General features: G+C 32.8%; 1 protein-coding gene and 1 long non-coding RNA gene across 3 annotated transcripts; both read left to right on the top strand.

Moving 5' to 3' along the window:
* Positions 1–5,316: 5,316 nt before the first annotated feature.
* Positions 5,317–8,723, top strand: LOC113729668 (uncharacterized). Of its 2 annotated transcripts, XR_003458177.2 has the most exons (3): positions 5,327–5,630; positions 6,785–6,921; positions 8,480–8,723. It is a non-coding gene; the product is annotated as an uncharacterized lncRNA (long non-coding RNA). The 2 variants fall into 2 exon arrangements; XR_011841187.1 differs by lacking the exon at positions 6,785–6,921 and having other exon boundaries at positions 5,317–5,630.
* An 8,961-nt stretch (positions 8,724–17,684) lies between these two features.
* Positions 17,685–22,715, top strand: LOC113732439 (uncharacterized). Its single transcript, XM_027258195.2, has 5 exons — positions 17,685–17,817; positions 17,929–18,019; positions 19,643–20,241; positions 21,408–21,583; positions 21,853–22,715. Exons 2-5 carry the CDS (start codon positions 17,998–18,000, stop codon positions 22,307–22,309), a joined length of 1,254 nt encoding a protein of 417 aa, XP_027113996.1. The 5' UTR covers positions 17,685–17,817; positions 17,929–17,997; the 3' UTR covers positions 22,310–22,715.
* Positions 22,716–23,831: the final 1,116 nt, after the last annotated feature.

Consider the following 23,831-nt stretch of genomic DNA (forward strand, 5'->3'; position numbering starts at 1 on the left):
ATACACCTTCCCGAGCTTTTCCCGCGTCGGCCCCCTGCTAAGAAAAACAAATGGAATGGGGTAAGTTATATGCTTAGTGAATAATCAGGGGTAAAAAAAATGTAAACTCACATCCAAATAAACAAGTAAATCAGGATATTTCACATCAATAACAGAAAGATAACATTACAATGGTAGGATACGGGTGGCTCCAAAACCAGTTCAATTCCTCGAGCTTGAACGCCTGTTGACACTCCGTCAACCAAAGTACTCATGGTCCGTAGACTCCACTTACTTTTCCCATTCACCTTATCAACCCCCGCTGGCCAGTCAACAGCACACAACAGCTCGAGCGAAACAAAATTACTTAGTTTTAATCAAAACTTTAACAAAGAACGAAATCCCAGGGTTAGCATGGAACTAACTTCGACCAAACCCCGGCTGGTTCGAATAGTTCGTCTACTCTTGGAATCGGGCTGGAACCAAGCCCTGAGATATCCAATCTCTCAATAGATGATATCTCTTAACAAAGTACACAATAAAATACTTACCCCAATAGCACACAGCAAAAAGGGGTTCAACTCAAGTCATGTAATCACCCCCATCAGCACACAGCAAGAGGGTGATACTCAACATAAGTCATGTATTCTCACATATGAAATCAAAACAAAGGATGGGTTTAGGTCGAATGAGATAAAGTACACTCTCACCTAAGTACCCATTTAACATATACAAGGCACTTTGACAATTTCACATCAATAAACAACCCAATTACTCACTCAAAAGTGTTAACTTGTAAAACAAGACACTTTATACGGGTTCACCGACTCCGTCCGGTCCGTCACTGCCTGTGACAGAAGATTTTACTCAACTATCAATGAATCGACCATCACAACTGGAAATAAGGACTAAAACGATCAAAGCGGCAAAACGGCAAAGGAATGCACACGCGCGTGCGCGGAAATGAAAATGGTACAAAATAGGTTACACGATTTTAACCATAACTGGAGTTGTGGTTATCGGATCAAAATGTACTAGGTAGTGCCTCGAAACTTAGACAAAGGGTTACAACTTTCATGAAGACACCTCAACCCAGTTTTCAGTGTATCCAAGTCAAATTTGCAGATTACCGAACCAGAACTCCAAAAACCGGTTTATACCTCTAGTGAAAATTTGGCGGCATGCCCCTTGTGTTTACCTATTTTCTAGCCATTTATGGTTTCAATATTTTCCTCAAATCAGTCCCAAAATCACACACAAAATAATCTCATTTCAATAGCCGTTCAATAGACTCAATGTCGTACAAGTACAAAATCAAGCTAGGAAAATGTTCGGAAATGAAGTTTAAGTCATAAAACAAAAGACAGATTTGACGTCGCTTAGCGTATCGGACACAACCGAAGCAACGCTTATCGGATTGGGGTCCAATTTATACCGTTTCGAAGCTAAGATAAAGAACTACAACTTTGATGAAGATCATTCAGTCCAGTTCATAGTGTATCCAGGTCAAAATTTCAAATTACAGAACCAAAATCTCACAATCTGGCTAGTTAACCGCACTATGCGTAAATGACAATAACTCAGGCTACCGAAGTCCGATTGAGCCGTTTTTAGGGCCGTTGGAAAGCTAAGACATAGCACTACAACTTCTATGTTTTGGTCAAATGCTAATTCAGTACGGATCAGGGTGAACAGACGCGATCAGGTTGGTGAAATGTCAAAACTGGCCACAGAGCTCTATCTATGGCAGTCAGGGGTATTTTTGTCTTTTCACGTGATACAGTGCTCGGATTGAGTTGAAATTTTACAGGCAACTATAGCCAATTTCCCAAAATTGCGCAGAGCCTCCTGCAAAAATTTCTAGATTTTCTAACAACTTGAAATTATGAAACTTTTCTTAACAAAATTCACTTCCTTGGCTCAAATTCACCCATTAAAACAACCAAGAATCTAAGGCAAGTAAATTCAAATATGAGCTATAAAGACAAGTAAAATTTCGGGGTCTCACAAGAACGAGGCATAAATTAGCAAAAATACCAGAAAATAAAATAAGAAAAAAAATATTCTAACACCAATCCCCAATAACGGTGCCAAAAATTGACAGGTGTCAGGTCTATACAATAATAAATTCCTACTCTCAAAGATGGAAACGAGTACAATGGCAAGTAAGGTCATTTCTGCAGGGATTAGGAGGAAAAATCTGTTTCTTTTTAAGCAAATTCAATTAAAGGGGGTTTTGGGAGATTTAAAATTAAAATAAAGTACTTAATGAAAATAAAACTAATTAAACAAGAGTAAATTAAATTAATCCAAGGATTAACAAGTTCTAGCCAAGGAATTAACTCCAGAAGTGGTTCGTACAACTGATCATCAATGCAACAATCATCTCAATTATTCGCTAATAAATAGGTTATATTTATCATACACGCGATAAACAACTTCCTTTTTCCTAATGTCTCGATAGTTAAGGTTCGCCCGTTAACTACTTCCCTAATCAAGAAACAACCCTAGATACGCCTGTATAATTTAATTTCTTGCTTGCATTAAAAATTGAAAAAAACCATGTTCTAATCAATAAACGCACTACTATGATTTATTTAAATTAGATCGTACATCTCTCTAACGTGGCCCCAATCATATTAGTTGTTACTAATTTAAAACAATTAAACAATTACGTATTTAACTGTACTAATTGACAATAGTTTATTAGATTGAATTAAGTATCAGGCGCCTTTGATATTCAAACAACTAACAACCATGAGAAATTAAACCAGAAAACATACAAATACTAATGAATAAAGAAATTAATAAAATCAATTGGATCTCACAGATGTTGATGAACCAAACCCTTTATTATTTCTCGGCTAGAAAAAGGATTTAGCTACGCATCATTGGGGGAAATCCACAAGACTCCATTGATAACAATTGCATATGGTTTTTTTCCTAAAACTAACGAAAGATAAGAAGAATAATCAAACAAGTGACGGCCGTGTCTGATATTTCAAAGAATCTTCCTGAAATTGTTGCTGGCCAACTCCTAATCAAACGGGAATTCAGCTTTCCTAATTCCTCTTGTTTCCTACTTAACCTCAATTACTAATAATAAGATATATTCCTCAAAATAGAAAAAGGAAACTACTAAAGATAATATACCAAGTTTCCAAATCCAATAGTAAACTAATAATGAAAATTAAAGTCTTTAAAATCTTTCTCCAAAAACTGCCTTGAATTCGACTCGAACTTGGAAACCGACCGCGAATGCGTCATCATCAAAATAACTCTTAGAATGCTGAAAAATTGCTCCTTTTATTCACATCTCACATAATTCACTACAATTAGCACAATTAACCAAATATAAGTAAAATCTAGTAATTAAAATAATATTTGGCTAAAATCAAGAATAAATAATTATAAATTAAATAATAATTTTGCACCCTATCAAAGCACACTAAAATATATGCACATACTAGTTAAAAAAGGCGAAAACATCTTGATAGTTTTAGACACACAAAATTTACCAAGCATCCATCATCCTTGTTACAAGAAAAAATAAATTTCCAGAAGATATGACTACATACCAACACCGTCACATCTTTCTCCTCCACCACAACCACCACCTTCCTGCCACCTAATCTAGCACCACCTCTTTCACCATTACTCCTCTCCCCAACTCCCACATTCTCCCATCACTGCAAGCCCTTCCTCTCCTCTTCCTCTTAGCCCTTTCTTTTCCTTCTCTCTCTCCCTATTGTACTCCCCTCCTTTCTCTTCCTTCTTCCACCACCCCAACCCCTTTTCCTCCTTTCTCTCCTTCTCCCCCTCTTTCAATGCTTTTCTAAACTTCCAATGCTTTTCATCACTTCCAATGCTTTTCATCTATTCTTATTTATTCCATTCTATATACAACCTTGAATATCCAACCATATTTACCTACAGATTACTATAGACCTATGGCCCAAATTGACATCAAAACTTCACTACAACAAAAATAGCCTTTTCTGACATGCCTATAAGGACACTTCTGGTTTGTGTCATTATAGTAATCCTATCATGACACTTATTATCAACTCAATACTATATAATATAAATTTTTTTATTTTATCTAATATAAAAATAATAATGTGCCTTTAGACTACCTATCATGACACTTGAGAAAATGTAAGATGTACAAATAAAAAGATACAAAATGACAACGTTTAATTTTGGCAGAAGATTCACTTGCCAAAACACTTAGTGAAATACTCCAAAGTTTCATTTTGGCGGCCAAAAGACTCAGTGAAAATTTTCTTCCCCTCATCTCTCTCACCTCTCATCAAACAAGCTATCTCAGCCAAAAGAAAGTTGTAGGAATCCAAGCACCTTGAAAACCATCTTCATCTATCTAACTTCAACTGTTGTCCCTCGGCTAATATTGAAAACCATATGTTTCTTTGCGAAATTGGATTGATTATAAACAAACAGACAAAGACAAGCAGCCATCGCTACAAGAAAATTGGCCTTTAGTGACATCACTGTTACTAGCACTGTTTATTGACAACTTTCTCTTGTCGTCACTTATATTTGTTTAGTGGCGACTTATTGCTGTCATTATAACTTTCAATATATTAGTAATAACATATTGTCTTCACTTTTTTACAATTTCTTGCAATATATTTTTTTTTTGTCAGATGCTGCAATATACTACTAATAGCTTTGGATTGTTTATAATGAAACTATTTGATTGCCATATAATTTGAACATCATTATTTTCAATAATAAGATGTATCCTATTTTTGCAATTATGAGAAATTTGTATAAAATTTTAGCACCTATAAGAACTACTAGAAATGTAATAAAAGTACATTTTCACTCATATGAAATTAACAAATTTTGCTACCTATGAATTATGATCCAAATCTAGTTAAAATTCAAGGCAAAAAAAAGTGGCGCAAAATTTAAAATTCAAGGCAAAAAAAGTGGCGGACTCTTGTCTAATTGTCTTTTACTGTGTAAAAGCAAAACAAAGCTTTTCTAGCTAGTTTGGGAGTTTAGCAAAGAAAAGAAAAGAACAGAAACCTTAAGTTAGAAAAGAAAAGAAAAGATTATAATATCTTTTCTTGTTATTTGGGAGTTTTGGAGAAGGAAGGAGATGAAATAACTTTCCCTTGTTTGGAAGGGAGAGAATTGAAAAGACAAGATTCAATTTTACATAAAAACGCTTAACTCTTAAGATACCATGAGAATTTTATTAGGTTAAATAGTTATATTTTAATCTTTTAAGGGTAAAAATGGCATATGGTATAATTCATTTAACTCACTCCACTTTCTCACGTTTTCCGCCGATTTTGGGCAGAAAATTTTTCTGACGTGGAAAGGAGTTGACATCCTTCCGTTTCTTTTCAATTCTTTCCTATCCAAAGTCCCAAATGTCAGAAAGATTCAACTTTCCTTTGTAATCTTTTCTTTTCTCACCAAATCTGCTCTTCCAAACTAGCTATAGTGTTGAACTCTCTTACAAATCACCTCTACCTCACTTTCACTCAGACGCCCACTGTCACCTCTACCTCCACCTCACTACTGCAATCTCAATCTCTTTGACGATTGAAGACCAGTGAAGTACCATGGCTCTCTGCCATGAAGACCAAGTAATTCTCCAAGTGTCTGCAGCAAAGGTTAGTTCTTTCCCCCTCCTCTTTCTCTTTAAAATAATTTGCAAATATTTTGGCCCTAAGCCTTTTTTTCTGAAAATTTCTACCCGCATTCTTGTCGAATTTGCATTTACGGTGTAATTTTATGGTTATTTACATGATTAATCTTTTCATCCCTAGAAATTTTATTGCCCTAATTTTTAACTTAGGGGCAAAAATTGTTAAAAATTTTTGCCTTGTCATCATGAATCCCCTAGATTAATTGCATCATCTGCCTCTTGGCCCGCTTGGGAAGGACTTGCTACTTCCCAACCATTTTTTGCACAAAACCCAGCTACGACTGGACTTGGCAGGGGGAGAGTTGAACAAAAATTGACCAGCAGTTGGAAAATTTTGGTTGTTGTCGTTGGTAGTGTAAAATGTTGACCATACTTTCTGCTTCTTTCCCTCATTAGACAAACGTACCCAAAAAACTTAGAAAACATTAAATTAGATGTGTTTTGCCACTAGTTTTTGGGGTTGATTTAGTTTATCCAACAAGCTAATTGGAGCTTTGTATGGGTACGCAGAATTGGAACAGATGGGATGTTATGTGCTTGATCTAACCCTATTTTTTTCCCTCAAATTCAATCTGATTGAGTAGGCTGGGTATGTATCATATGGAGGGGTTGTTCATGACTTGAAATCTCCTTTGGTTATTCTTTTTCAGACTTGGGAGTTGATATTGTGTAGTTTGAGATGTATAATTTTAGGACTAGCTTAAAATTATAATCACACTTACAACTTATAATTCAGACTTTGGAGCTTTCTTTTGCATCTTCTGTGATGGGACACAATCTGCCTTGTTTTTTAATGAATTGTTGTTATTCGTACCTGACATGGTTGGAAAATTCAAGAAAAATGCTGAACAATCTGAAAAGCGCTTAGCTGAGTTGGAAATTCAAGTCCAAACTCAATAGCAACTTATGCGAAGGTGGAGAACTGACAAGCTGAAATGCAAAACCAACAAATTGAAATGCAAGACCTTCTTAAGGCTTTGAAAGTTGAATTGTAGTCTAGGAAATAGGGCAATGAGAGTATAGCTGGCAATGATAAATGGTAAACTATCTTTCTCATACAAGCATTTGATTTAGCCTCGCTTTTGTCTTTACTAAAATTTGGGGAAACTATTTTTGCAGGCTTTGTATCAAGAAACTTTAGCAATGAACGCCTCTCCAAACAATTTTACCTTAAAGAAAGGAAATGGAAACTCTGCACAGGAACAAAAACACACAGCTTCTTTTGAGCACTAATGCAGAACTTCCCTCATTTGGAGGTAAAAACTTTAAGACATTCCCTTTAGTATAGTTCAAATTTTTCGCGAAAGCAACGAATGCAATGCACATTTTGCTGTCCATGATTGCAATTTGATGTACTGAAAAGTTAATTAGGTAATATATGGTTTCACCATAAATACGAAAACAACCTAGTATAGGTTTTTTATTGAGTGATCTCTCTTATGTTTCCATTTTCTACATTCCCTGATTCATGAGGAAGCCAAGAAAAGATAAAACAAACTCCTGATTCATGTGGAAAACACTAACACCAAAAAGAAACTAAATTCTTGATCTACTAGGTAATTACATTAAGTATTTAAAAGGCCCTGGCCAAGGATAGGATAGCAATACATCATTAAGTTTTCCAGTCTGTGTACCAGAAGGGCTGCTTTAAGTCTTCTCTAAAGGTAAATCTTGGCTCGTGATTTTTCTTGAAACTGAAAAATATGTGTTTTAATTTTGTGGGTTTTTGGTATAAGCTTATCAAAGAGCGGTCTTTAGTCTTTCTGAGGAAGATTAAGGATGTTGCATGGCCTTTTCTGGATTTTAAGGATGGAAGTTAAGTACTAAAATGGGTTGATTTTGTACTCAGTTTTATGAATTAAAGAGGTTGCTTTTGCTTTGCCGCTGCATTTTTTGTAGTAATCATGTCGGTGGTTAGTGGTTGTACAGTAAATTGAGGACTAGTAGTTAGTTCTGGTTGATTCAATTGGGCCTACAGATAATGTTCATTAGTTCTTTCCATGTATTTGTTGTGAAAGGGTTGTGAAAATTGTAAATGTTCCAAGAACCATTTCTTGTTCTGTTCTTTCTTTTTTTGGTTTTCTTTTTTTTGGGGGGGTGGGTGGGGGGGAGAGGAGGGTCAGGGGGCAGGAGATTGTGTTTATTGGACTTTGTGGTTGGTATAAGAGGATGAGCAGTGTCATTATGGTTGTTGGCAAGTATGAGGTGGTAATTAATAGATGAAATTAAAGCTTCCAGGTGGGAAACTTTATGATCTTTTCTCTAGCTAATATTTAAGACGTAAATGTAACTAAAGCTTCATGATCAGTTATTGCTGCACATTTATGTATTGGCTTTATGGGCATTGAGTTGCTAATACTTATTCTGAAAGCTTTTAACTTTACACATTGATCTGTCCTGTAATTGCCGATATGAAATGCATGTAACTAGTTTTGTTAGCAGTTGACTTTATGTTACTGAGTGGATACAAGGTTTAGTTTTTCATTGATAGCAGATTGATCTTAAGTGTGAGTGAGTTGCAAAATTTCCCCCTGGAAGTGATTATTTCGTGGAATATAGAAATTTTGAACAAATTAAAATCCTTAGAATGGTTCCTAACTTTGAATCAAACAAAATGACATGGCTCATGGCATAACCTAGAGTAGCGGGAAAGGGGTTCATGTCTTTACATTGTGGCTCTTAGGTCTCATCATGAATGGCTTCACCTCTGGAATCATGGCAATTTAATTTGATCTTTAGCAAATACATTGTGGCTTTTCTGGAAAGCTCTTGTTAGTATGATGATCTAATAATCCCTGCAAACTTTGTGTACAGGTGGAACCAACTGAAGATTGATGGGGACTTCGTGGTTATGACTGAAGGCTCTCATTTCATTGGAAAGTTTGGAAGCTACTGTTAGTTCTTTCAATTTGTTGGGGATGAGAATCTTTTAGTTTGTGCACAATAGAGTATTTCAAGTTTGTGTACATGAGAATCTTTTAGTACTTGTTTGGGATTTTAGTACTTGCTATGTTTGTACTTGTTACCGACTTTTAGTTCAACAAATTATATTTGAGCATTGATTTTTTCTTTTAAATTACGATATGCATTCTACTCTTTGGGATAATTTTACAAGTTCTTTGGGGTTTTGATTGATGGAATGTACAGTAGGGAGCACTACTTGCTGGTTGCTTCCATATTAAAAAAAAATAGAAAAAAACTCCTGGCAATTAAAAGTAACAGCATAGCTCAACTTCTAAAGCAATATCTAATGACACATAGGAATGTCGTCCAAAGCAATGTAAATTGACTAGGCTAACTGTCCTTAAAAGCCATATATTAAGACAACTCAAGATGCCTTCATAGAATTCGATATCCTATTGATGTACTATACCTATCCTGACACTTTCGATTATCACGAGAAGCAATTTTTGTTGGCAGACGGGATGCTATAACAGTATAGTTTTCCTGATACATTTCAATGCTATGAGGCTATCCCCACATTGGAAGGAACGACACTCGTCCTAGGTGTGAGAAAAAGTAAAGTGTCAGGTTAGATTATCTATACTGACACTTTTAAATGTCGGTAAAGGTCATTTTTGTTGTAGTGCTTATTGACCAAAATCAATTACTTAGGAGTCAACCCATGCGAATTCGATTCCGGCTACCTAGGATATATGGATACATATATGTTACGTTGTAATGCAAATTGACTCAGGATCAAATAGAAAAAGCAACATAGGTGTGAATTTGTTTTCTCAACACCTATCCTTTCATGATAGTCATTTCTACTCCCATTAATGGATAGAAAACTAAAAGTTTTGTGACTACTTAAGAAGTAAACTCAAATTTATCCCTTCATTAGTCATTAATAACTTGCAATAAATCAATACTTATCATTTCACTAATTATTCTGGCTTTATTTCCTGTAAGTGGCACAAGAGATGTCTAGATACATGAAATTCCCAACATTTCCTTTTCTTTTGATTTTTCTAATAATCAATTCCTACTCTTAGTATTCAATATATCCTTATTATTGCATAATCAATTACTTCTAAATCAATGAATTTCATTTATAAAGAAATCATTACCACTAGCATACTTAAAATGTATTCTTACTGGTCACTAAATTATTCTAATCTAAATCTTATTTTTCTTCACATAACTAATAAAAAATAAAGAGTTTTATAACCACCACATAATAAATTCAAGCTTATCTCCTTCTTAATAATTGCATGCTTATCACTTTACTTAACATATCTTGTATTTATTTCTTCCTAATAAACTTATCTAGTTATATTCTTGAAGGTTTCTAGCAGTTCACAACTTAACCCAAATAGATCACAAATATGACATTAACAAATTTTCTTCTCAAATAAAAATTAGTCCCTAAAACAAGATGTGCTTCAAAGTAATATGTCTAAAGTTTGAATCCAAAATTGTGGGGTGTCACAAACTCTATATCTTTCATTCTCCTAATTTTGCTTACACTTTCCTTCAATAAAACATCTTTCGTTCACCTAGTTCTCCTTATACATGATTAATTTGGTTAAAAAAATTCATGGTTTGTTAAAAAAAATCCAAATAAGAAAAGGTTTTCCATATTTATGGCTTCAAAATACATTACACTACTAAACATATAAATAAAAGATTGTTCTTTTCAATAGTATCGGTTATGTTTAGTGATTGTACTATTTTTATTGTGCAGTACAAAATGGTTTGATTGAATTACATTTTCTATTATCAAGTAAAAAATGGGTTCTACAACTACAGACAATATGTTCCAAGCATAGTTATTAAACCCGGCCCGGCCCGACAGTTCAACTGGTCAACACGATGAACCGGCCATGAAACCGGGCTGGGTTTGTAATTGGATCGTTTGTGCAAGAAATCCGTTGACTTTTCAACGGACCGGCGGTTCAATCGATTGAACCGGACGGTTTTGTAAGGAACTCGGGGACGGTTTTGTAAGGAACCCGGTTTTGGGATAAAAATGATTAGAAGATGTTCCAATGCTGATTTGAACCTCAGGTCTCAAGTATAAAGGTTAAGCGCACTCACCACTAGTCCAGCAGCTCACTTAGTGCTTATTTACTCCTTGTATATTATATATTAGATTTTTATTCTTATTTTATTTCTTCAAAACAAAATTTGTTTGGAATCTTTTAATAAAATTTTATTATTCCCTAAATTCTATAAATTATGAAATGAATTTAAAAAATAACATATTACACAATTCATTTTAAAAATAAATATTATTCTTAATAACCTTTTGCACTTAAAATTCGTAAATAAATTAGATAATTACACTTAGATAAAATTTTATACTTGAAGTTTGGTGGATTACTAATTAAATTTAGGTTTTGTTAATTCTTATAAGAATTAATGATTATATAATAAATTGGACTAATTGAGTATTTACTATAATATAGTTTATTATAGTTTTAACCATATCAAAAATTATAAAACATAATATTTAAATATATGTAGTGACCCACCGGTTGGATCAGTCACCCACTGGTTGAACCAGTAACCCGTTGACCCACCTGTTTCACCGGGTTCCTCTCCGGGCCGGGTTTAATAACTATGGTTCCAAGTATTGAATGGTTCTCTAGTTGTATATGTATGGATGATTAAAAAACAAATTCAAAATATTAGAACTTTTTTTTGTTTGATGTACTACTTGCTATGTTAACTAACGGTACAAATTTGTTATTCCATAATACAAAATTGCTTCTTCCAAGTACATTCTTCATGATTTTATTAATTTTTTTCATATGATTATTTTATCAAAAAAATTTGCTAACAAAAGGTTTTATAGTTTTACAACTATTAATTCTTCGGAATAGTATAACGCATGTTAATTGATGGTATAGTTATCCTATTTTGGGGTACAACATTATTTTCTTGATTGTACATTCACTATTATCGAATAAAAGTAAGTATAACAATTGTATTTTTTTTCTTTTTTATTTTTTTGTTCTAGATCAAAAATCAAAAGGCTCTCATGTTCTAATAGCTATGAGTACTAAGTCAAAAAAAAAAAAAAAATCATTAGTACCATCTATGTCAAGTGATGGCACAATTTCTCTAGCTTTCGTTAATTTTCTTTTTCTACACAATTGTTAGTCAAAAAATTGAATATTCAAAAAATATCTCTAGTTTCACAATCACAAAATATTCAATTGTTAAATTAATAAGTGAAAAAATGATTTTTTTGAATTATAGCTATTGTTTAGTAAAAACATTTCTATCTTTTTCATTATTTCACATTAATGGTTGTACACAGTCTTTTCAACATAAAAAAAATGTTCTTTGGTTGTCTGTGTATGAATAATTAATATAGTAAGTTGAAATATGAAAAAAATATTTTTATACAATATTGTTATGTTAATTATTGGCTCATTTTATACTTTAAATATGGTTTCTACTAGTCTTTTTTTACTACAAGATTGGTTAGTGAAAAAAATTCAATATCCAAAAAAGACTATCTAGTTTTCCAATTACAAAATAATCAATTGTCAAATTCATAGGCCAAAAAATATTTTTTTGCCATAGTTCTTCTATATCCTATGATGGTATAATTTTACTATTTGGCAACACAAAATGGTTCCCTTGGCTATACATTCATTATTACTAAGCGAAAATGGATTTAGCTATTCAATATTTTTCTGATTCATAATTCTATCCAGTGTTACTTAATATGTAAATATGAACAATTACTTTTCTATGTAACAATTACATTCTCAATTGACAGTACAACTTGCTGTTGTACGATTGAAAAATAGCTTCTTGTTCATATATTGTTCACGAGTTTTACTAATTTCATATTTCCACATGATTGGTTTGTCAAAAGAATTTGAAATATCAAAAGGTTTTGTAGTTCTATGACTACAACAAAATTGAATATCCAAAAATCATAAAGAAAGAATTATTTTTTCACAATAGAATGATCCATTTCTGGTGGTGGTATATTTTCTAATTTTGAAGTACAAATTGGTATTACTGACTGTACATTCACTATTATCAATAAAAACTGCTTCTAGCCATTCTTTTTTCTTATTATTTATTTTTGCCTTTTTGGCTTTAGGCAATATGTCCAAACATCAAAAGGTTCTCCAGTAATATTTAAAGTACTACATCAAAAAAATTTCTTTTTCACGTAGTGTCTACTATGTTAAATGATAGTACAATCTTTTTTAATTTACAGTATAAAATGACTTTTACTAATTTTCCTTTTCTACACAATTGGTTAGTTACCAAATTTTCGAATACCAAAAAATATCCATGGTGTTATTTATAGAATATTCAATTGGCAAATTCATAAATGAAAAATTATTTATTTGACATAGTACCTTTCATGTTTAATGATGGTACAGTTTTACTGTTTAACAGTGCAAAATAGTTTTCTTAAATGTACAATCCTATTATTGAGTGAAAAAGTTCAAAACATTTCCATGTAGTACATTTTTTTTCTAACAGAGTACAACGCTACTTCTTAGTGGTATATTTATTGGTCATAATACCTTTCCTATTCAACGATAGTACAATTTTATTATTTAACAGTATAAAATGATTTTCTTAATTGTACATTTAATATTATCGAGTAAAAAGGTTCAATCATCCATGTAATATATTCTTTACTTATAGATGGTACAACTATAGTACGTTTGTGGTAAAATATGACTTCTTGCTGGTATATTTGATTTTCATCAAATAAAAAATATTCAAACCATTCTTTTCAGTAATCATTCATTGGCAACAGAGATTTGAAATATTAAATGATACCAGTTTTTTCACACACCAGTAATTAAACTACTAAGGACGAATGAAAACTTACTATTCTGTGAATCACCTTCAATTTTTAGTTTTAGTACTCTTGTGCTATGAAAATGCAAAATGGTCCCACCCAATATTACTAGCCAAACTTTTAAAAATCTTAATTTTAGAAATTGTAATTTTCTATGCAAAAAGAATAACTTAAAAAAATTATCAAAATTTAGATCTACACCAATGATCATAATTATACATTTCACACACTAGATAATTCATGAGTTTTTATGAAATTGACAAGGTGCAGATACAGAAAAAAAAATACTACTCAAATTTTTAATAAAATAATTGTGTCATGGTTGTAAAATTTGCCTATAAAACGATAATATATATATATATATATATATATATATATATATATATATATATATATATATATATATATATATATATAATCTGGTTTACTTGGCGTATAGGTAAGTACAAGTGTCTTAGATAAGAATCCTAAATAAACAAACCCATCTTAATAAACTAAAACCTTTTACACGGCAATAAACTTTTGGATATGGAAACGATGGTTGTACGATATGTCAATAATGGTGCTCTAAGTCCAAATTACAATCACTTTTTTTTTTATCCTGAATTTGGACTTATATATGAAGTTTCAAGTTTTCAGTGGGCATTCACTAGTACACCTAAGAACGCATAACTTATTATGTGATGTACACGTTAACATTTATTATTGCATTTAGGCGTTTTTCTTCAAATTAAATTTTGTCAAAAATTAAAACATGGTATCTATCTATTTTAAAATAGTGGAACCCACAAAAATATTATAAGTTCATGTATATCGCGGATTTGCCTATTGGTGGCACTCGTTAAGATGGCTTTAGGTAGTAATTATTTTATGGGAGCGAAACTGATTTTGATAAAGTGTCGAAATGTAGGAATGTAATAAATATGAATATGTGTATTCGCATAGTAAGTTAAATATAATTTAGACATCTTAACAAATGTCTTAAGAAACCACTAGGATTAGTCTAGTGACTATGAGAGGCTGTTGGAGGCTTCTCGACTTTCAAGTTCAAGATTCGAATATTGTGCAAGTGTATAGAAAGGGGTAGGAGGATTAAAAATAAAAAAGTGTCTCAGTAGCAGTCGTTAAAACAAACTTATATACTATACAGGATCCTCATTAGATAAGTTTCCATGCTCATCAAATGAAAAAATCAAAACAATGAAACTGCAAGATCATCAACTGAGTCTACCATTTAACACAAATAAACACAAAAAAGAACCCCGAATATCTTTATATCTAGTTAATTCATCCTTTTTTTATATTATTTGTTCGGTATAGGAAAAAAAATACTTTTTTTGAATTTGAATATTATGCTATGTTTGGGTAATTTTTTTATTTATTTATCAATCACATGGTCTGCTCTCTACAAAATTCTTTATGTAACTGTAATTTTCGTTTGACACAATTCTTGCACTCCTGGAATGAAATCATGGACCAAATTGAGGGCTAAATTATTAGAAAATGACATGTAAGGGACCAAATTGACCAAGTTACTTGCACGCCTGGAATGGAGTCATGGACAAATTGAAGGCTAAATTAGTAGAAATGACATGTAAGGGTTGACCAAGAAACAAAAATAAAGTCTTAGAATAATCATTTTCCCTTTTATTTTTTAATAAAGTGCGACAATCAAGATCACCTCATTAAAAAAAGCTTTACACTAGGAATATAAATAAGATTAATTCACATACTAACTCGAAATCTTTTTTGGAAGTTGTTAAAGTGAAGAGAGCCAAGGACATATCAAGCTTTTTTTTTTTTTTTTTTTTGTATTTGTTTAATCTTGATTGAGTTGATGCAGATGAATAAAATGTTGTTGTTGTATTTTCCCCTAAGATCTGCGTCTTCCAATTTGTTATTGCCCAATTTTGGCAGAAAAGGATCTTCTATCCCACTTTTTATATTATTTCTTATCCCAATATTTATTAAATCAATAAATATTTTTTTTGAACATCTCATTTTAATTAGTTTTCTTTGTCCCCTTAAGTTCCAACAAATATTTAAAGGTTTATATTATTTTTTATCCCAACATTTATTAAATCAACAAATATCTTTTATGAATATCTCATTTTAATTATTTTTCTTTGTCCCTTTAAGTTCCAACAAATACTTAAAGGGCAGAACACAAAAAGATAACAAGCTAATAATAATATTATATATAAAAAAAATTCATTAAAACCCATATTTTAGTCAATTTTTTTTTTTATAAACTGTTATCTTCTGTATTCTGCCCTATTAATAGTGTTAAAATTTAAAGAGACAAGAAAAAAATTAACATAGAATATTCAAGAAGGATATATAGCGACTGAATAGGCGTTGTGACTGAAAATCATATAGGAAGTGAAAGAAAAAGATTCTTCCCGCCATTTTTGTCTTGTATCTCTCTCTGCAATTGGCACAGAATATGCCAAGTTTAGCCGCAAATATGACCAAAGCACAACAAAAATATCCACCCAACTTTTCCCTTACTTCTGTGGCGGTGGTCGGTGCTGACTGTTTTGTGCCAAGGTCTCCTATAAATTGTTCTTTCCTCCGCTTTCCTATTTCCACCAGAATTGACTCAAGTCACGTGTTTTGCCTTCAATTAATTACCTCATCCAAACCGTCTGTCCCCACCGAATCATACCATTATTATAATAACAGCAAATGCCTAGGAAAACTGACAATAGGAAACAAGTTTACCTCTAGAAAATTAATTTTTATTATGATAATTAGAAGGCTAATTCCGTACTTCTGTAATATCAAACCCATCGTTTTAAATACTAAATGCTGGTAAAAATTACTTAAATTTTTGTTATAGTGCTTTATGTAAGTGCTAGTTTTCCAACTCAAAATCATTGTTCATTCTTAAGATTTATTCAACGTAGTAGAAAATTTATGGAAGTAATAAGGATTAAATCACATGTTTCTATTTTTTTATTTATACCTCAGTCGTACAGAATTTTTAAAAAAAAACCGTATATGACTTGTCTTATTTAGGGGTGTGCATCAAATTCAATTTCGGTAAATTGGAACTCTGAATTCAGAATTTTTGAAAATTTGCAAATTCACAAATTTTGTTCCGATTTCATTTCGAAATTCAGTTCGGTAAACTTATAGGTTTATAACAAAATTTACTAAATTAGATGCTAATTTTTGTTTCCATATAACAAAATTAGAGTGCGTTTGATAAAACTAAAATTTAAAAATTGAAGTCTAAAGTCTAAAATTTGAAATCTAAATTCATTAATTTATTGAATTATTAAGTATTAAATCTAATACATTTGAGTACATATCACATTCATTGATAAGTGAATAACTTCTCATTTAATTTTGGAGCAAGTTTTGTCTAAAAAATTCAGTGCTATTTAATTAATTCAGATGCTCAATTTTTTGTTATCTTTGAATATGTTAAGATATGAATTAATTAAATTTAAATGCTGAATTAGATTATCAAACAGGGACTTAATTGGACTCACTATTATTATACAATATAATTAGTAATTAGAGCATAGAGGTATTATTATATCACATATATATTTTATATATGTATTAATATTAATATATATGCTTATGTATATTATATATACGAATTTGAATTCAAAATAGGTATTCGATTTGGAAAACATAATTCCGAATTCAAACCTAAATCGTGCAATTCGTAATCAGAATTTCCAATTTCCTTTTTGCTTTCTATTTTTTCCGATTTTGAAGTTCCAAATTGAAATCGAAATCGATTGATAAATCCATTTTTTTTTTTTGATATTGCACACTCCTAGTCTTATTAGTAATAAAACTTGTACATAATATGGAAATTCCTGGATATCTGCATTTAATATTTGTCTGGCTTATCTTTTAATATTATCCAAAATAAAAGAAATGTCACAAATAAAAACTAACAAAAAAAGAAAATTTATATTCATACTATTATATTTACTAAAGAAACTCTATTTGAATCCTTTTGATAATTTAAAAGACATGTATACCCTTACCCTTTTTTCTTTTTCCTTCTTTTTTTGCAGTTACAAGTTACAACTATCCAATGCTGCAATTGAGGGAGGAAAAAAAAACATAAGGGTATATTTATCTTTTTATCTAATTAACAAGAAAAAATAAATAAAAAGAAGTCCAAGATATGTTTTCAACGAATTCGGGTGCGTAAATATATAGCAGTTTCCTAAAACTTTTTTTTAATAAATAAATAAATTAATTTAATTACTTCTACTCCGACTCCGAGTAGTATTACAATTTACGAGTAGGTGTTAAATAGGAGTGCAATCCAAGCCTACCCCCGGCACCTTCTCTCGTTCGCTCTCTCTCTAGATCGCAACAGCAGCAGCAGGTACGAGAAAAAACCCACTGCCTCCGCTTCCTCCTCCTCCTCATTCTCCCGATGCCCCAATTTTCCTCACTTTTTAGTCTCAGTTATTTAATTGTTTTTTATGTGTTTTAGGCAAAGGAATTGAAGAGGGAGATCTGATGTACCTGTTGGTTGATTTTAATTTGATTGACGACGATCATCATGATTGCTGTAGAGCATAAAGGTGTGATTTCTTCGGTTTTTTTTCTGTTTTCTTCTGTTTCTGTTTGATGTTGGTGTTAGTTGGAATTTAGAAGGGCTTAGACTGAGCGATTTTGGTTTATGGTTTAGTTGTTGTTTGAATTGTTTTAATTAATTTATATATATATATATATATATATTAATAAATTGGTGTATTGTTGTTGGCGTTTTTGTTTAATCAAGTGGCTCCAATGCAGTTGCTAAGAATGCTGAGAATGATGGTAATTTTTTAAACTTTTTTTTTTGGGCTTTTTGGTGTGGTTTTGCCGTTTTGGTTCCAATTGATGTGAATTTCGGTTTATATAGCGCAATGATGGTAGCCGTAAGAAAACTAGTAGAAGCAGAGACTTCTGTGTACGTTTTGGTGTGGAAATTGAAAAACTTGAGGAACTGTCAACTGCTTATGGTTGTAAGGAGTCGGTGGGAAGGAGAAAGCAATTGAGTCAGTGGAGTTGTTGTTCTTTGCTAAGAATTTGAAAGGAATGCTAGTGAGCCATAGCTTTTACTGACAGCTTGAAGTGTGGCTGTGCTAAAAACCAAAAAAAATAGGGCCGTGGAAAGCGGGGTGCTGTGGTTTTTTACCCCCACCCCCCCCTTTTTTTGGGGTTCCAAATTCTTAGATTTTGTCCAATGTTGTATATGTCTAAAGAAGTCCATTTATTTTGGAGACTTTTCATTAAGTCAACATATATGAAATTGAGCTTTCTGGGAGATGATTCATGCATTTTATGTAGAATCTCATCGTTTCATACATCATAACTTTCTTATCTGATTTAATCATAATATGGTTCTAAAACACGAGATGTTGCCTTTGGAGAGCTGAGTCTGTTAGGCAGTTGAGAACTATTATATGTTATGGAAAGTATGATGCTGGCACTCTCTCTCTCTCTGTGTTTTGGGGGGGGGGGGGTTGTCATCTTGGTAGTTTTCTCTAATTTAGCGATTTAGCTTATGGTTAATATATGGTATACGTTCATGTCATAAAGCTTGCACTTTTTTTGGATACTGCAAACTTGTGCTTTTTAATTCATAAAATGAGGAGCAAAAAGATATTTTGTGAAGGGGAATAGATGAAAAGGAGTACAACTTATTTAGGTAGGACAATAAGCATTTGGACATCTGGGTAAATTTGAATTACAAGAAAGTTTTTTGCACATTTTAATGTATCAACAGTATTGGATAAGGATTACCTAATCAGTTTAAAAGGAACATTCGATTACACTTGAAAATCTCTTGTCCCAGTGACTGTTTTGACTGGTGCATTACCGAAAGTGTATATTTTTCTTTCTCCTTTGGCTTATTCCGTATTGTATTACACTATATGTGAGCGTCCGACCTGCTTCCTGCACTGTTACCCGACCTTTTTTTTTCCTAATAGTGTCATGCCATGTCTATGAAAATATAATCATCAAAAGTAGTAATGTGAAAAAGTTAACTTCTCTCTAATAAATGATATTGTCGCTTAAATTGAAAAAATGATCAATTGCATATTTTTCTTAGTCTCTACTACCCTTTTTGTTCCTCTTTTTCTGGTTTGTTTACCTTGTGATTTGTCATGGGACTACTTCTTAGTGCAAAAGTTAATTATTTTGATTCCCAACTGCAGATTCCATTGAGCACATCCCTCGTGAGGTGCCAGGGAATTGCCTCCAGAACAATGGCTTCCCTTGCAACTTGCAGTATACGAGGATCCCAATTGAAGGCTTTCAGGAGCTCAAAGATGGGATCCGTGGTCATCCAGCGAGGGATATTGTGGAACCAGACAACTCATTTAATAGTGATTCTCTCGAATCGCCTAAAGAAACTCCAAAGAAACCCATCAATCAGCATGAATTCGGCATGTGGTCATCCTATTATCCAGAATCTCCTAACATGACGATGTGCCCTATGAATGCTTTTGAGGCTCAGTTCTACCCTTGCTTTGTGGATAACAGGATACGTTATGCCCCATTGAACATGATTCCTCAAAGTTACCCTCATGAATACCAGTTCCAAGATTTTCAATACTTTGTTGTTATTGACTTTGAGGCCACATGTGATAAGGAAAAAAATCCTCATCCACAAGAGATAATTGAGTTCCCATCTGTGATAGTGAGTAGCATGACTGGCCAGCTCGAAGCCTGTTTTCAAACATATGTGCGTCCAACTTGCAATCAGCACCTGACTGATTTCTGTAAGGACCTCACTGGCATTCAGCAAATTCAGGTGTGTTTGTCCATTCTTTCTGTTTCTCTTTATTTATTTTGCAGAAGTGTTAAATTTGTAGTTCCAGTTTTCAGTTAAGTTTCTGGTTAGCTGAATGTTGAAAACTGTGTTTGTGCCCAGAGTATAAGTAAATGGACAGCTTAATCTGGGAAAGTTACACAGGCTGGAAGAATGATGGGGTGTTTTAATGATATATGTAAGGATTATGGGAGCAATAGAAGCATGGTTTTGTCGTTTAGGGATATTTGACTTTCTTCCTGACCTTCTCTTGCTAACCATATCTTCGCCTTATCATTCTAGATTGGCTGACTCTTGTATCAATGATGTTGGGACAGTCATTGCCATTGCATCTAATTCTTGAAACGCTTAATAATAATTACCTGGTAGTTTGGAAAGCTAAATTCCCTTAGAGTTTTAGTTTAAGAAAGTTCTTCCCTACTTTTGGTAATAAGGATTGAGGACCCATCATCTTCTGCTCTTTTCAACTGACATTACATCAGGGTGGATAAGTTGGTTTTGGATAAGAACTAGTATTTGGATTGTCCTAGGTGGAGGGTGGGTGAAGGCCATCATTTAGCTAATTGCACTAATGGAGTCATTCATTTGGGAAAAGCAAAATTGTAGTGTGTAATGGCTAGACTGATAATGGATTTATGTGGTTTTATGCTATTTGGTTTGTAGGAGAGACAAACATGAGGGATGTATAGATGCAGCAGGAAGTTTTCTCGCAATTTAATGCAGTTAGACATCAACTGTAACACTACTCATTTGATTGGATTTGGATCACATTGCTGTAATACTTTGTGTCGATTTATTAGCTGCTTAAATATTCATGCTTGCCAATGCCTCTGAATTTGTCAATTCACTTGAGGTTTTTTTAGTACCTTTGTTGTTCACAGTTAGATGTTTTATTTGTTTGGAGATTTTATCCTTCCCCCCTCTCCACACTATGGCTGTATGGAATCCACCACCTTTGCAGCTAAGCTACATGTTTATCATGCAATATTGTTTCCTTGATTTTTTACTGTGATATTTAGTATAGCAGGCATCTGTAATTCTTTAATTCAGTTTGCACTGTGCTTGGATCTAAATTCTCATATTAATGACGCCATGTTGTCCTCAGTTACGTACATTTCAGCTTATATTCTTTTTGGTTCCTTTTCCAGGTGGATAGAGGAGTTACTCTCAGTGAAGCTCTCCTAAGGCATGATAAGTGGCTGGAGAAGAAGGGGATAAAGAATACCAAGTTTGCTGTTGTTACATGGTCTAATTGGGATTGTCAGGTGATGTTGGAATCAGAATGCAGGTTCAAAAAGATCAGAAAGCCTCCTTATTTTAACAAGTAAGACTTTCACTACTCCTTTTTTCATATTTTTGATATATATATTTATATTTTTTCTAGCTGGGGAGGGGTTGGGATTTAAAATTTTCTGGATATATGCTATATCTAATTAAGATGATAAGCCAGCCTTCTCATTTGAAAAAGAAAGACTTTTTTATTTGGGGGGGAAATATATGGTTTAGCTAAATTAGCTTCAATACTAGCCTTTAGGTTTGTCAATGTATAACTTTCACATCAGTATTTAATGTGAATTTAACTCTTCTTTCCAGATGGATCAATTTGAAGGTTCCATTCCGTGAAGTGTTTGGTGGTGCAAGATGCAATTTGAAGGAGGCAGTACAGATGGCTGGCCTAACCTGGCAGGGCCGTGCTCACTGTGGTCTTGATGATGCAAAGAATACTGCCCGCCTTCTTGCTCTTCTTATGCGCAGGGGTTTTAAATTTTCGATCACCGACTCTTTAATGTGCCAGCCTGCAGATGAGACTTTTATGTGGAAACTTCCTCCCCTGGATCACCCAGCTTTTACCTCATACCAACCTCAAAAGATGAGGACCCTGCATGTTCCTGTATTGCAGCTTCACCCTCACTGCTATTGTGGGGTAAAAAGCAGCAAAGGGATGGTTCGGAAACCAGGTCCAAAACAAGGGAGTTTCTTTTTTGGGTGTGGGAACTGGACTGCTGCTAGAGGTGCCCGTTGTCATTACTTTGAATGGGCTTCAATATGACCTATGAAGGATGAGAAAGTGACATCTTTATCCTTCCTGGTCGCTGCTTATGCATTATTATCTCATGTAAAAAAGGGCGAGTGTGGTGGTTTTCTCCCAGAGGAAGCTGTGTCTTTGCTTGGGGTAATGGTTATTTAGGAAGTATGTGTAGATAGTTGGCTTAATCTTGCGTCTAGTTACCGCTTGAAGTTGTTTAGGTATAAGGGACGTGCAACCAGTTTAACAGACATTGTGTTGACCAGAGATTGAATTTGTGGAATATTCATTATTGCTAGTTATAGGTTGCTTACATGCTCGGACATGCTTAATTATCACTGAATAATGTGTGAATTGTGAATTAGGAATGCAGCCTGGCATATTCAATGAGATTATTGGAGTTGCTTGAACTCCCTTTCTTTGCTGTCTATTTTCTGTGGTTATGGCGTTTTTACTGCTTTAGTAGTTCAGAGATGTTGGTGGGTAAACATCTTCGACTGTTGGTATGGGCGTCTGAAAATGCAAAAACAAAACTTTCGTACTTTTTAACTCTGACTGAAAGGAATAGCATTTAAGGGTAAAGAAGCAAATATACTGATGGAAGAATCAAGAGGAAAATAAATGAGGTGGGCATGTAGTTTGTTGTATGATTTCTTGAGTTCAACCGGAAGCTAGTTTGTTGTATGATTTTTTTTAGATAGAGTATTATTTGAAATATTATTTGGAATAATTATTCTAGCACTTTTTGTGATGTGATGTATATAAGATAAAAAGTAGTTGAGAATATAAAAGGTAAATTGGAAAATGTGTTTATGATGCAAGTGAAATATTATTTGAGATAATTTGGCAATCCAAACACACTTAACTACTCTTTAACAAATATAAATTCTTCTAACGTCTTGAGAAACAAACAATTTGTACAAAACTTGGGGTTTGTATGAAAAAAAAAAATTAAAGTACCTATTGGTATTTGGTGGACGTATCTCTATATGTAGTAAAGCAGAAGTGTCGTATAACAAATATGGATAGGGATAATTTCAGAAACCTCGCCTGAGGTTTCTGACTATTTCACTAGCTTTCTTTTAATTTTTAAAAATTACACTAGTCTTCCTTGAGGTTTATTATTTTGTAACATCTAGTTTCGACCAATAATTAAAAAGTAATATTAGGAGAGACAAAATAATATGATTTCACCATTGTTCATCATCTGCTAAATTGTTTAATTAATCTAATACCTGCCTAAACATTAAAGAAAATACTAGAATTCACTGTTTATCATCAGATATTAAACCACATATGGCATCAAAAAATATTATATCAGTCTATTTATACCTAAATTGCTCTTTTCAATTACAAACTCATCATCAAACATGATCAACAACAAAAAATTAAAAAATTTGTAACCAAATTATTAGAAATAGTGAACTTTAATGTTATAAAATTCTCAACAACTAATCTTAATATGTTGATAAGAATATTTATATGTTAAAGTTTGTTCTCTGTAATATTTTGGTTGCAATTTTTTTAATTATTTGTTATTAATCAT

The sequence above is a fragment of the Coffea arabica genome, chromosome 2e (genome assembly GCF_036785885.1).
Source record: "Coffea arabica cultivar ET-39 chromosome 2e, Coffea Arabica ET-39 HiFi, whole genome shotgun sequence".
Taxonomy (NCBI): domain Eukaryota; kingdom Viridiplantae; phylum Streptophyta; class Magnoliopsida; order Gentianales; family Rubiaceae; genus Coffea; species Coffea arabica.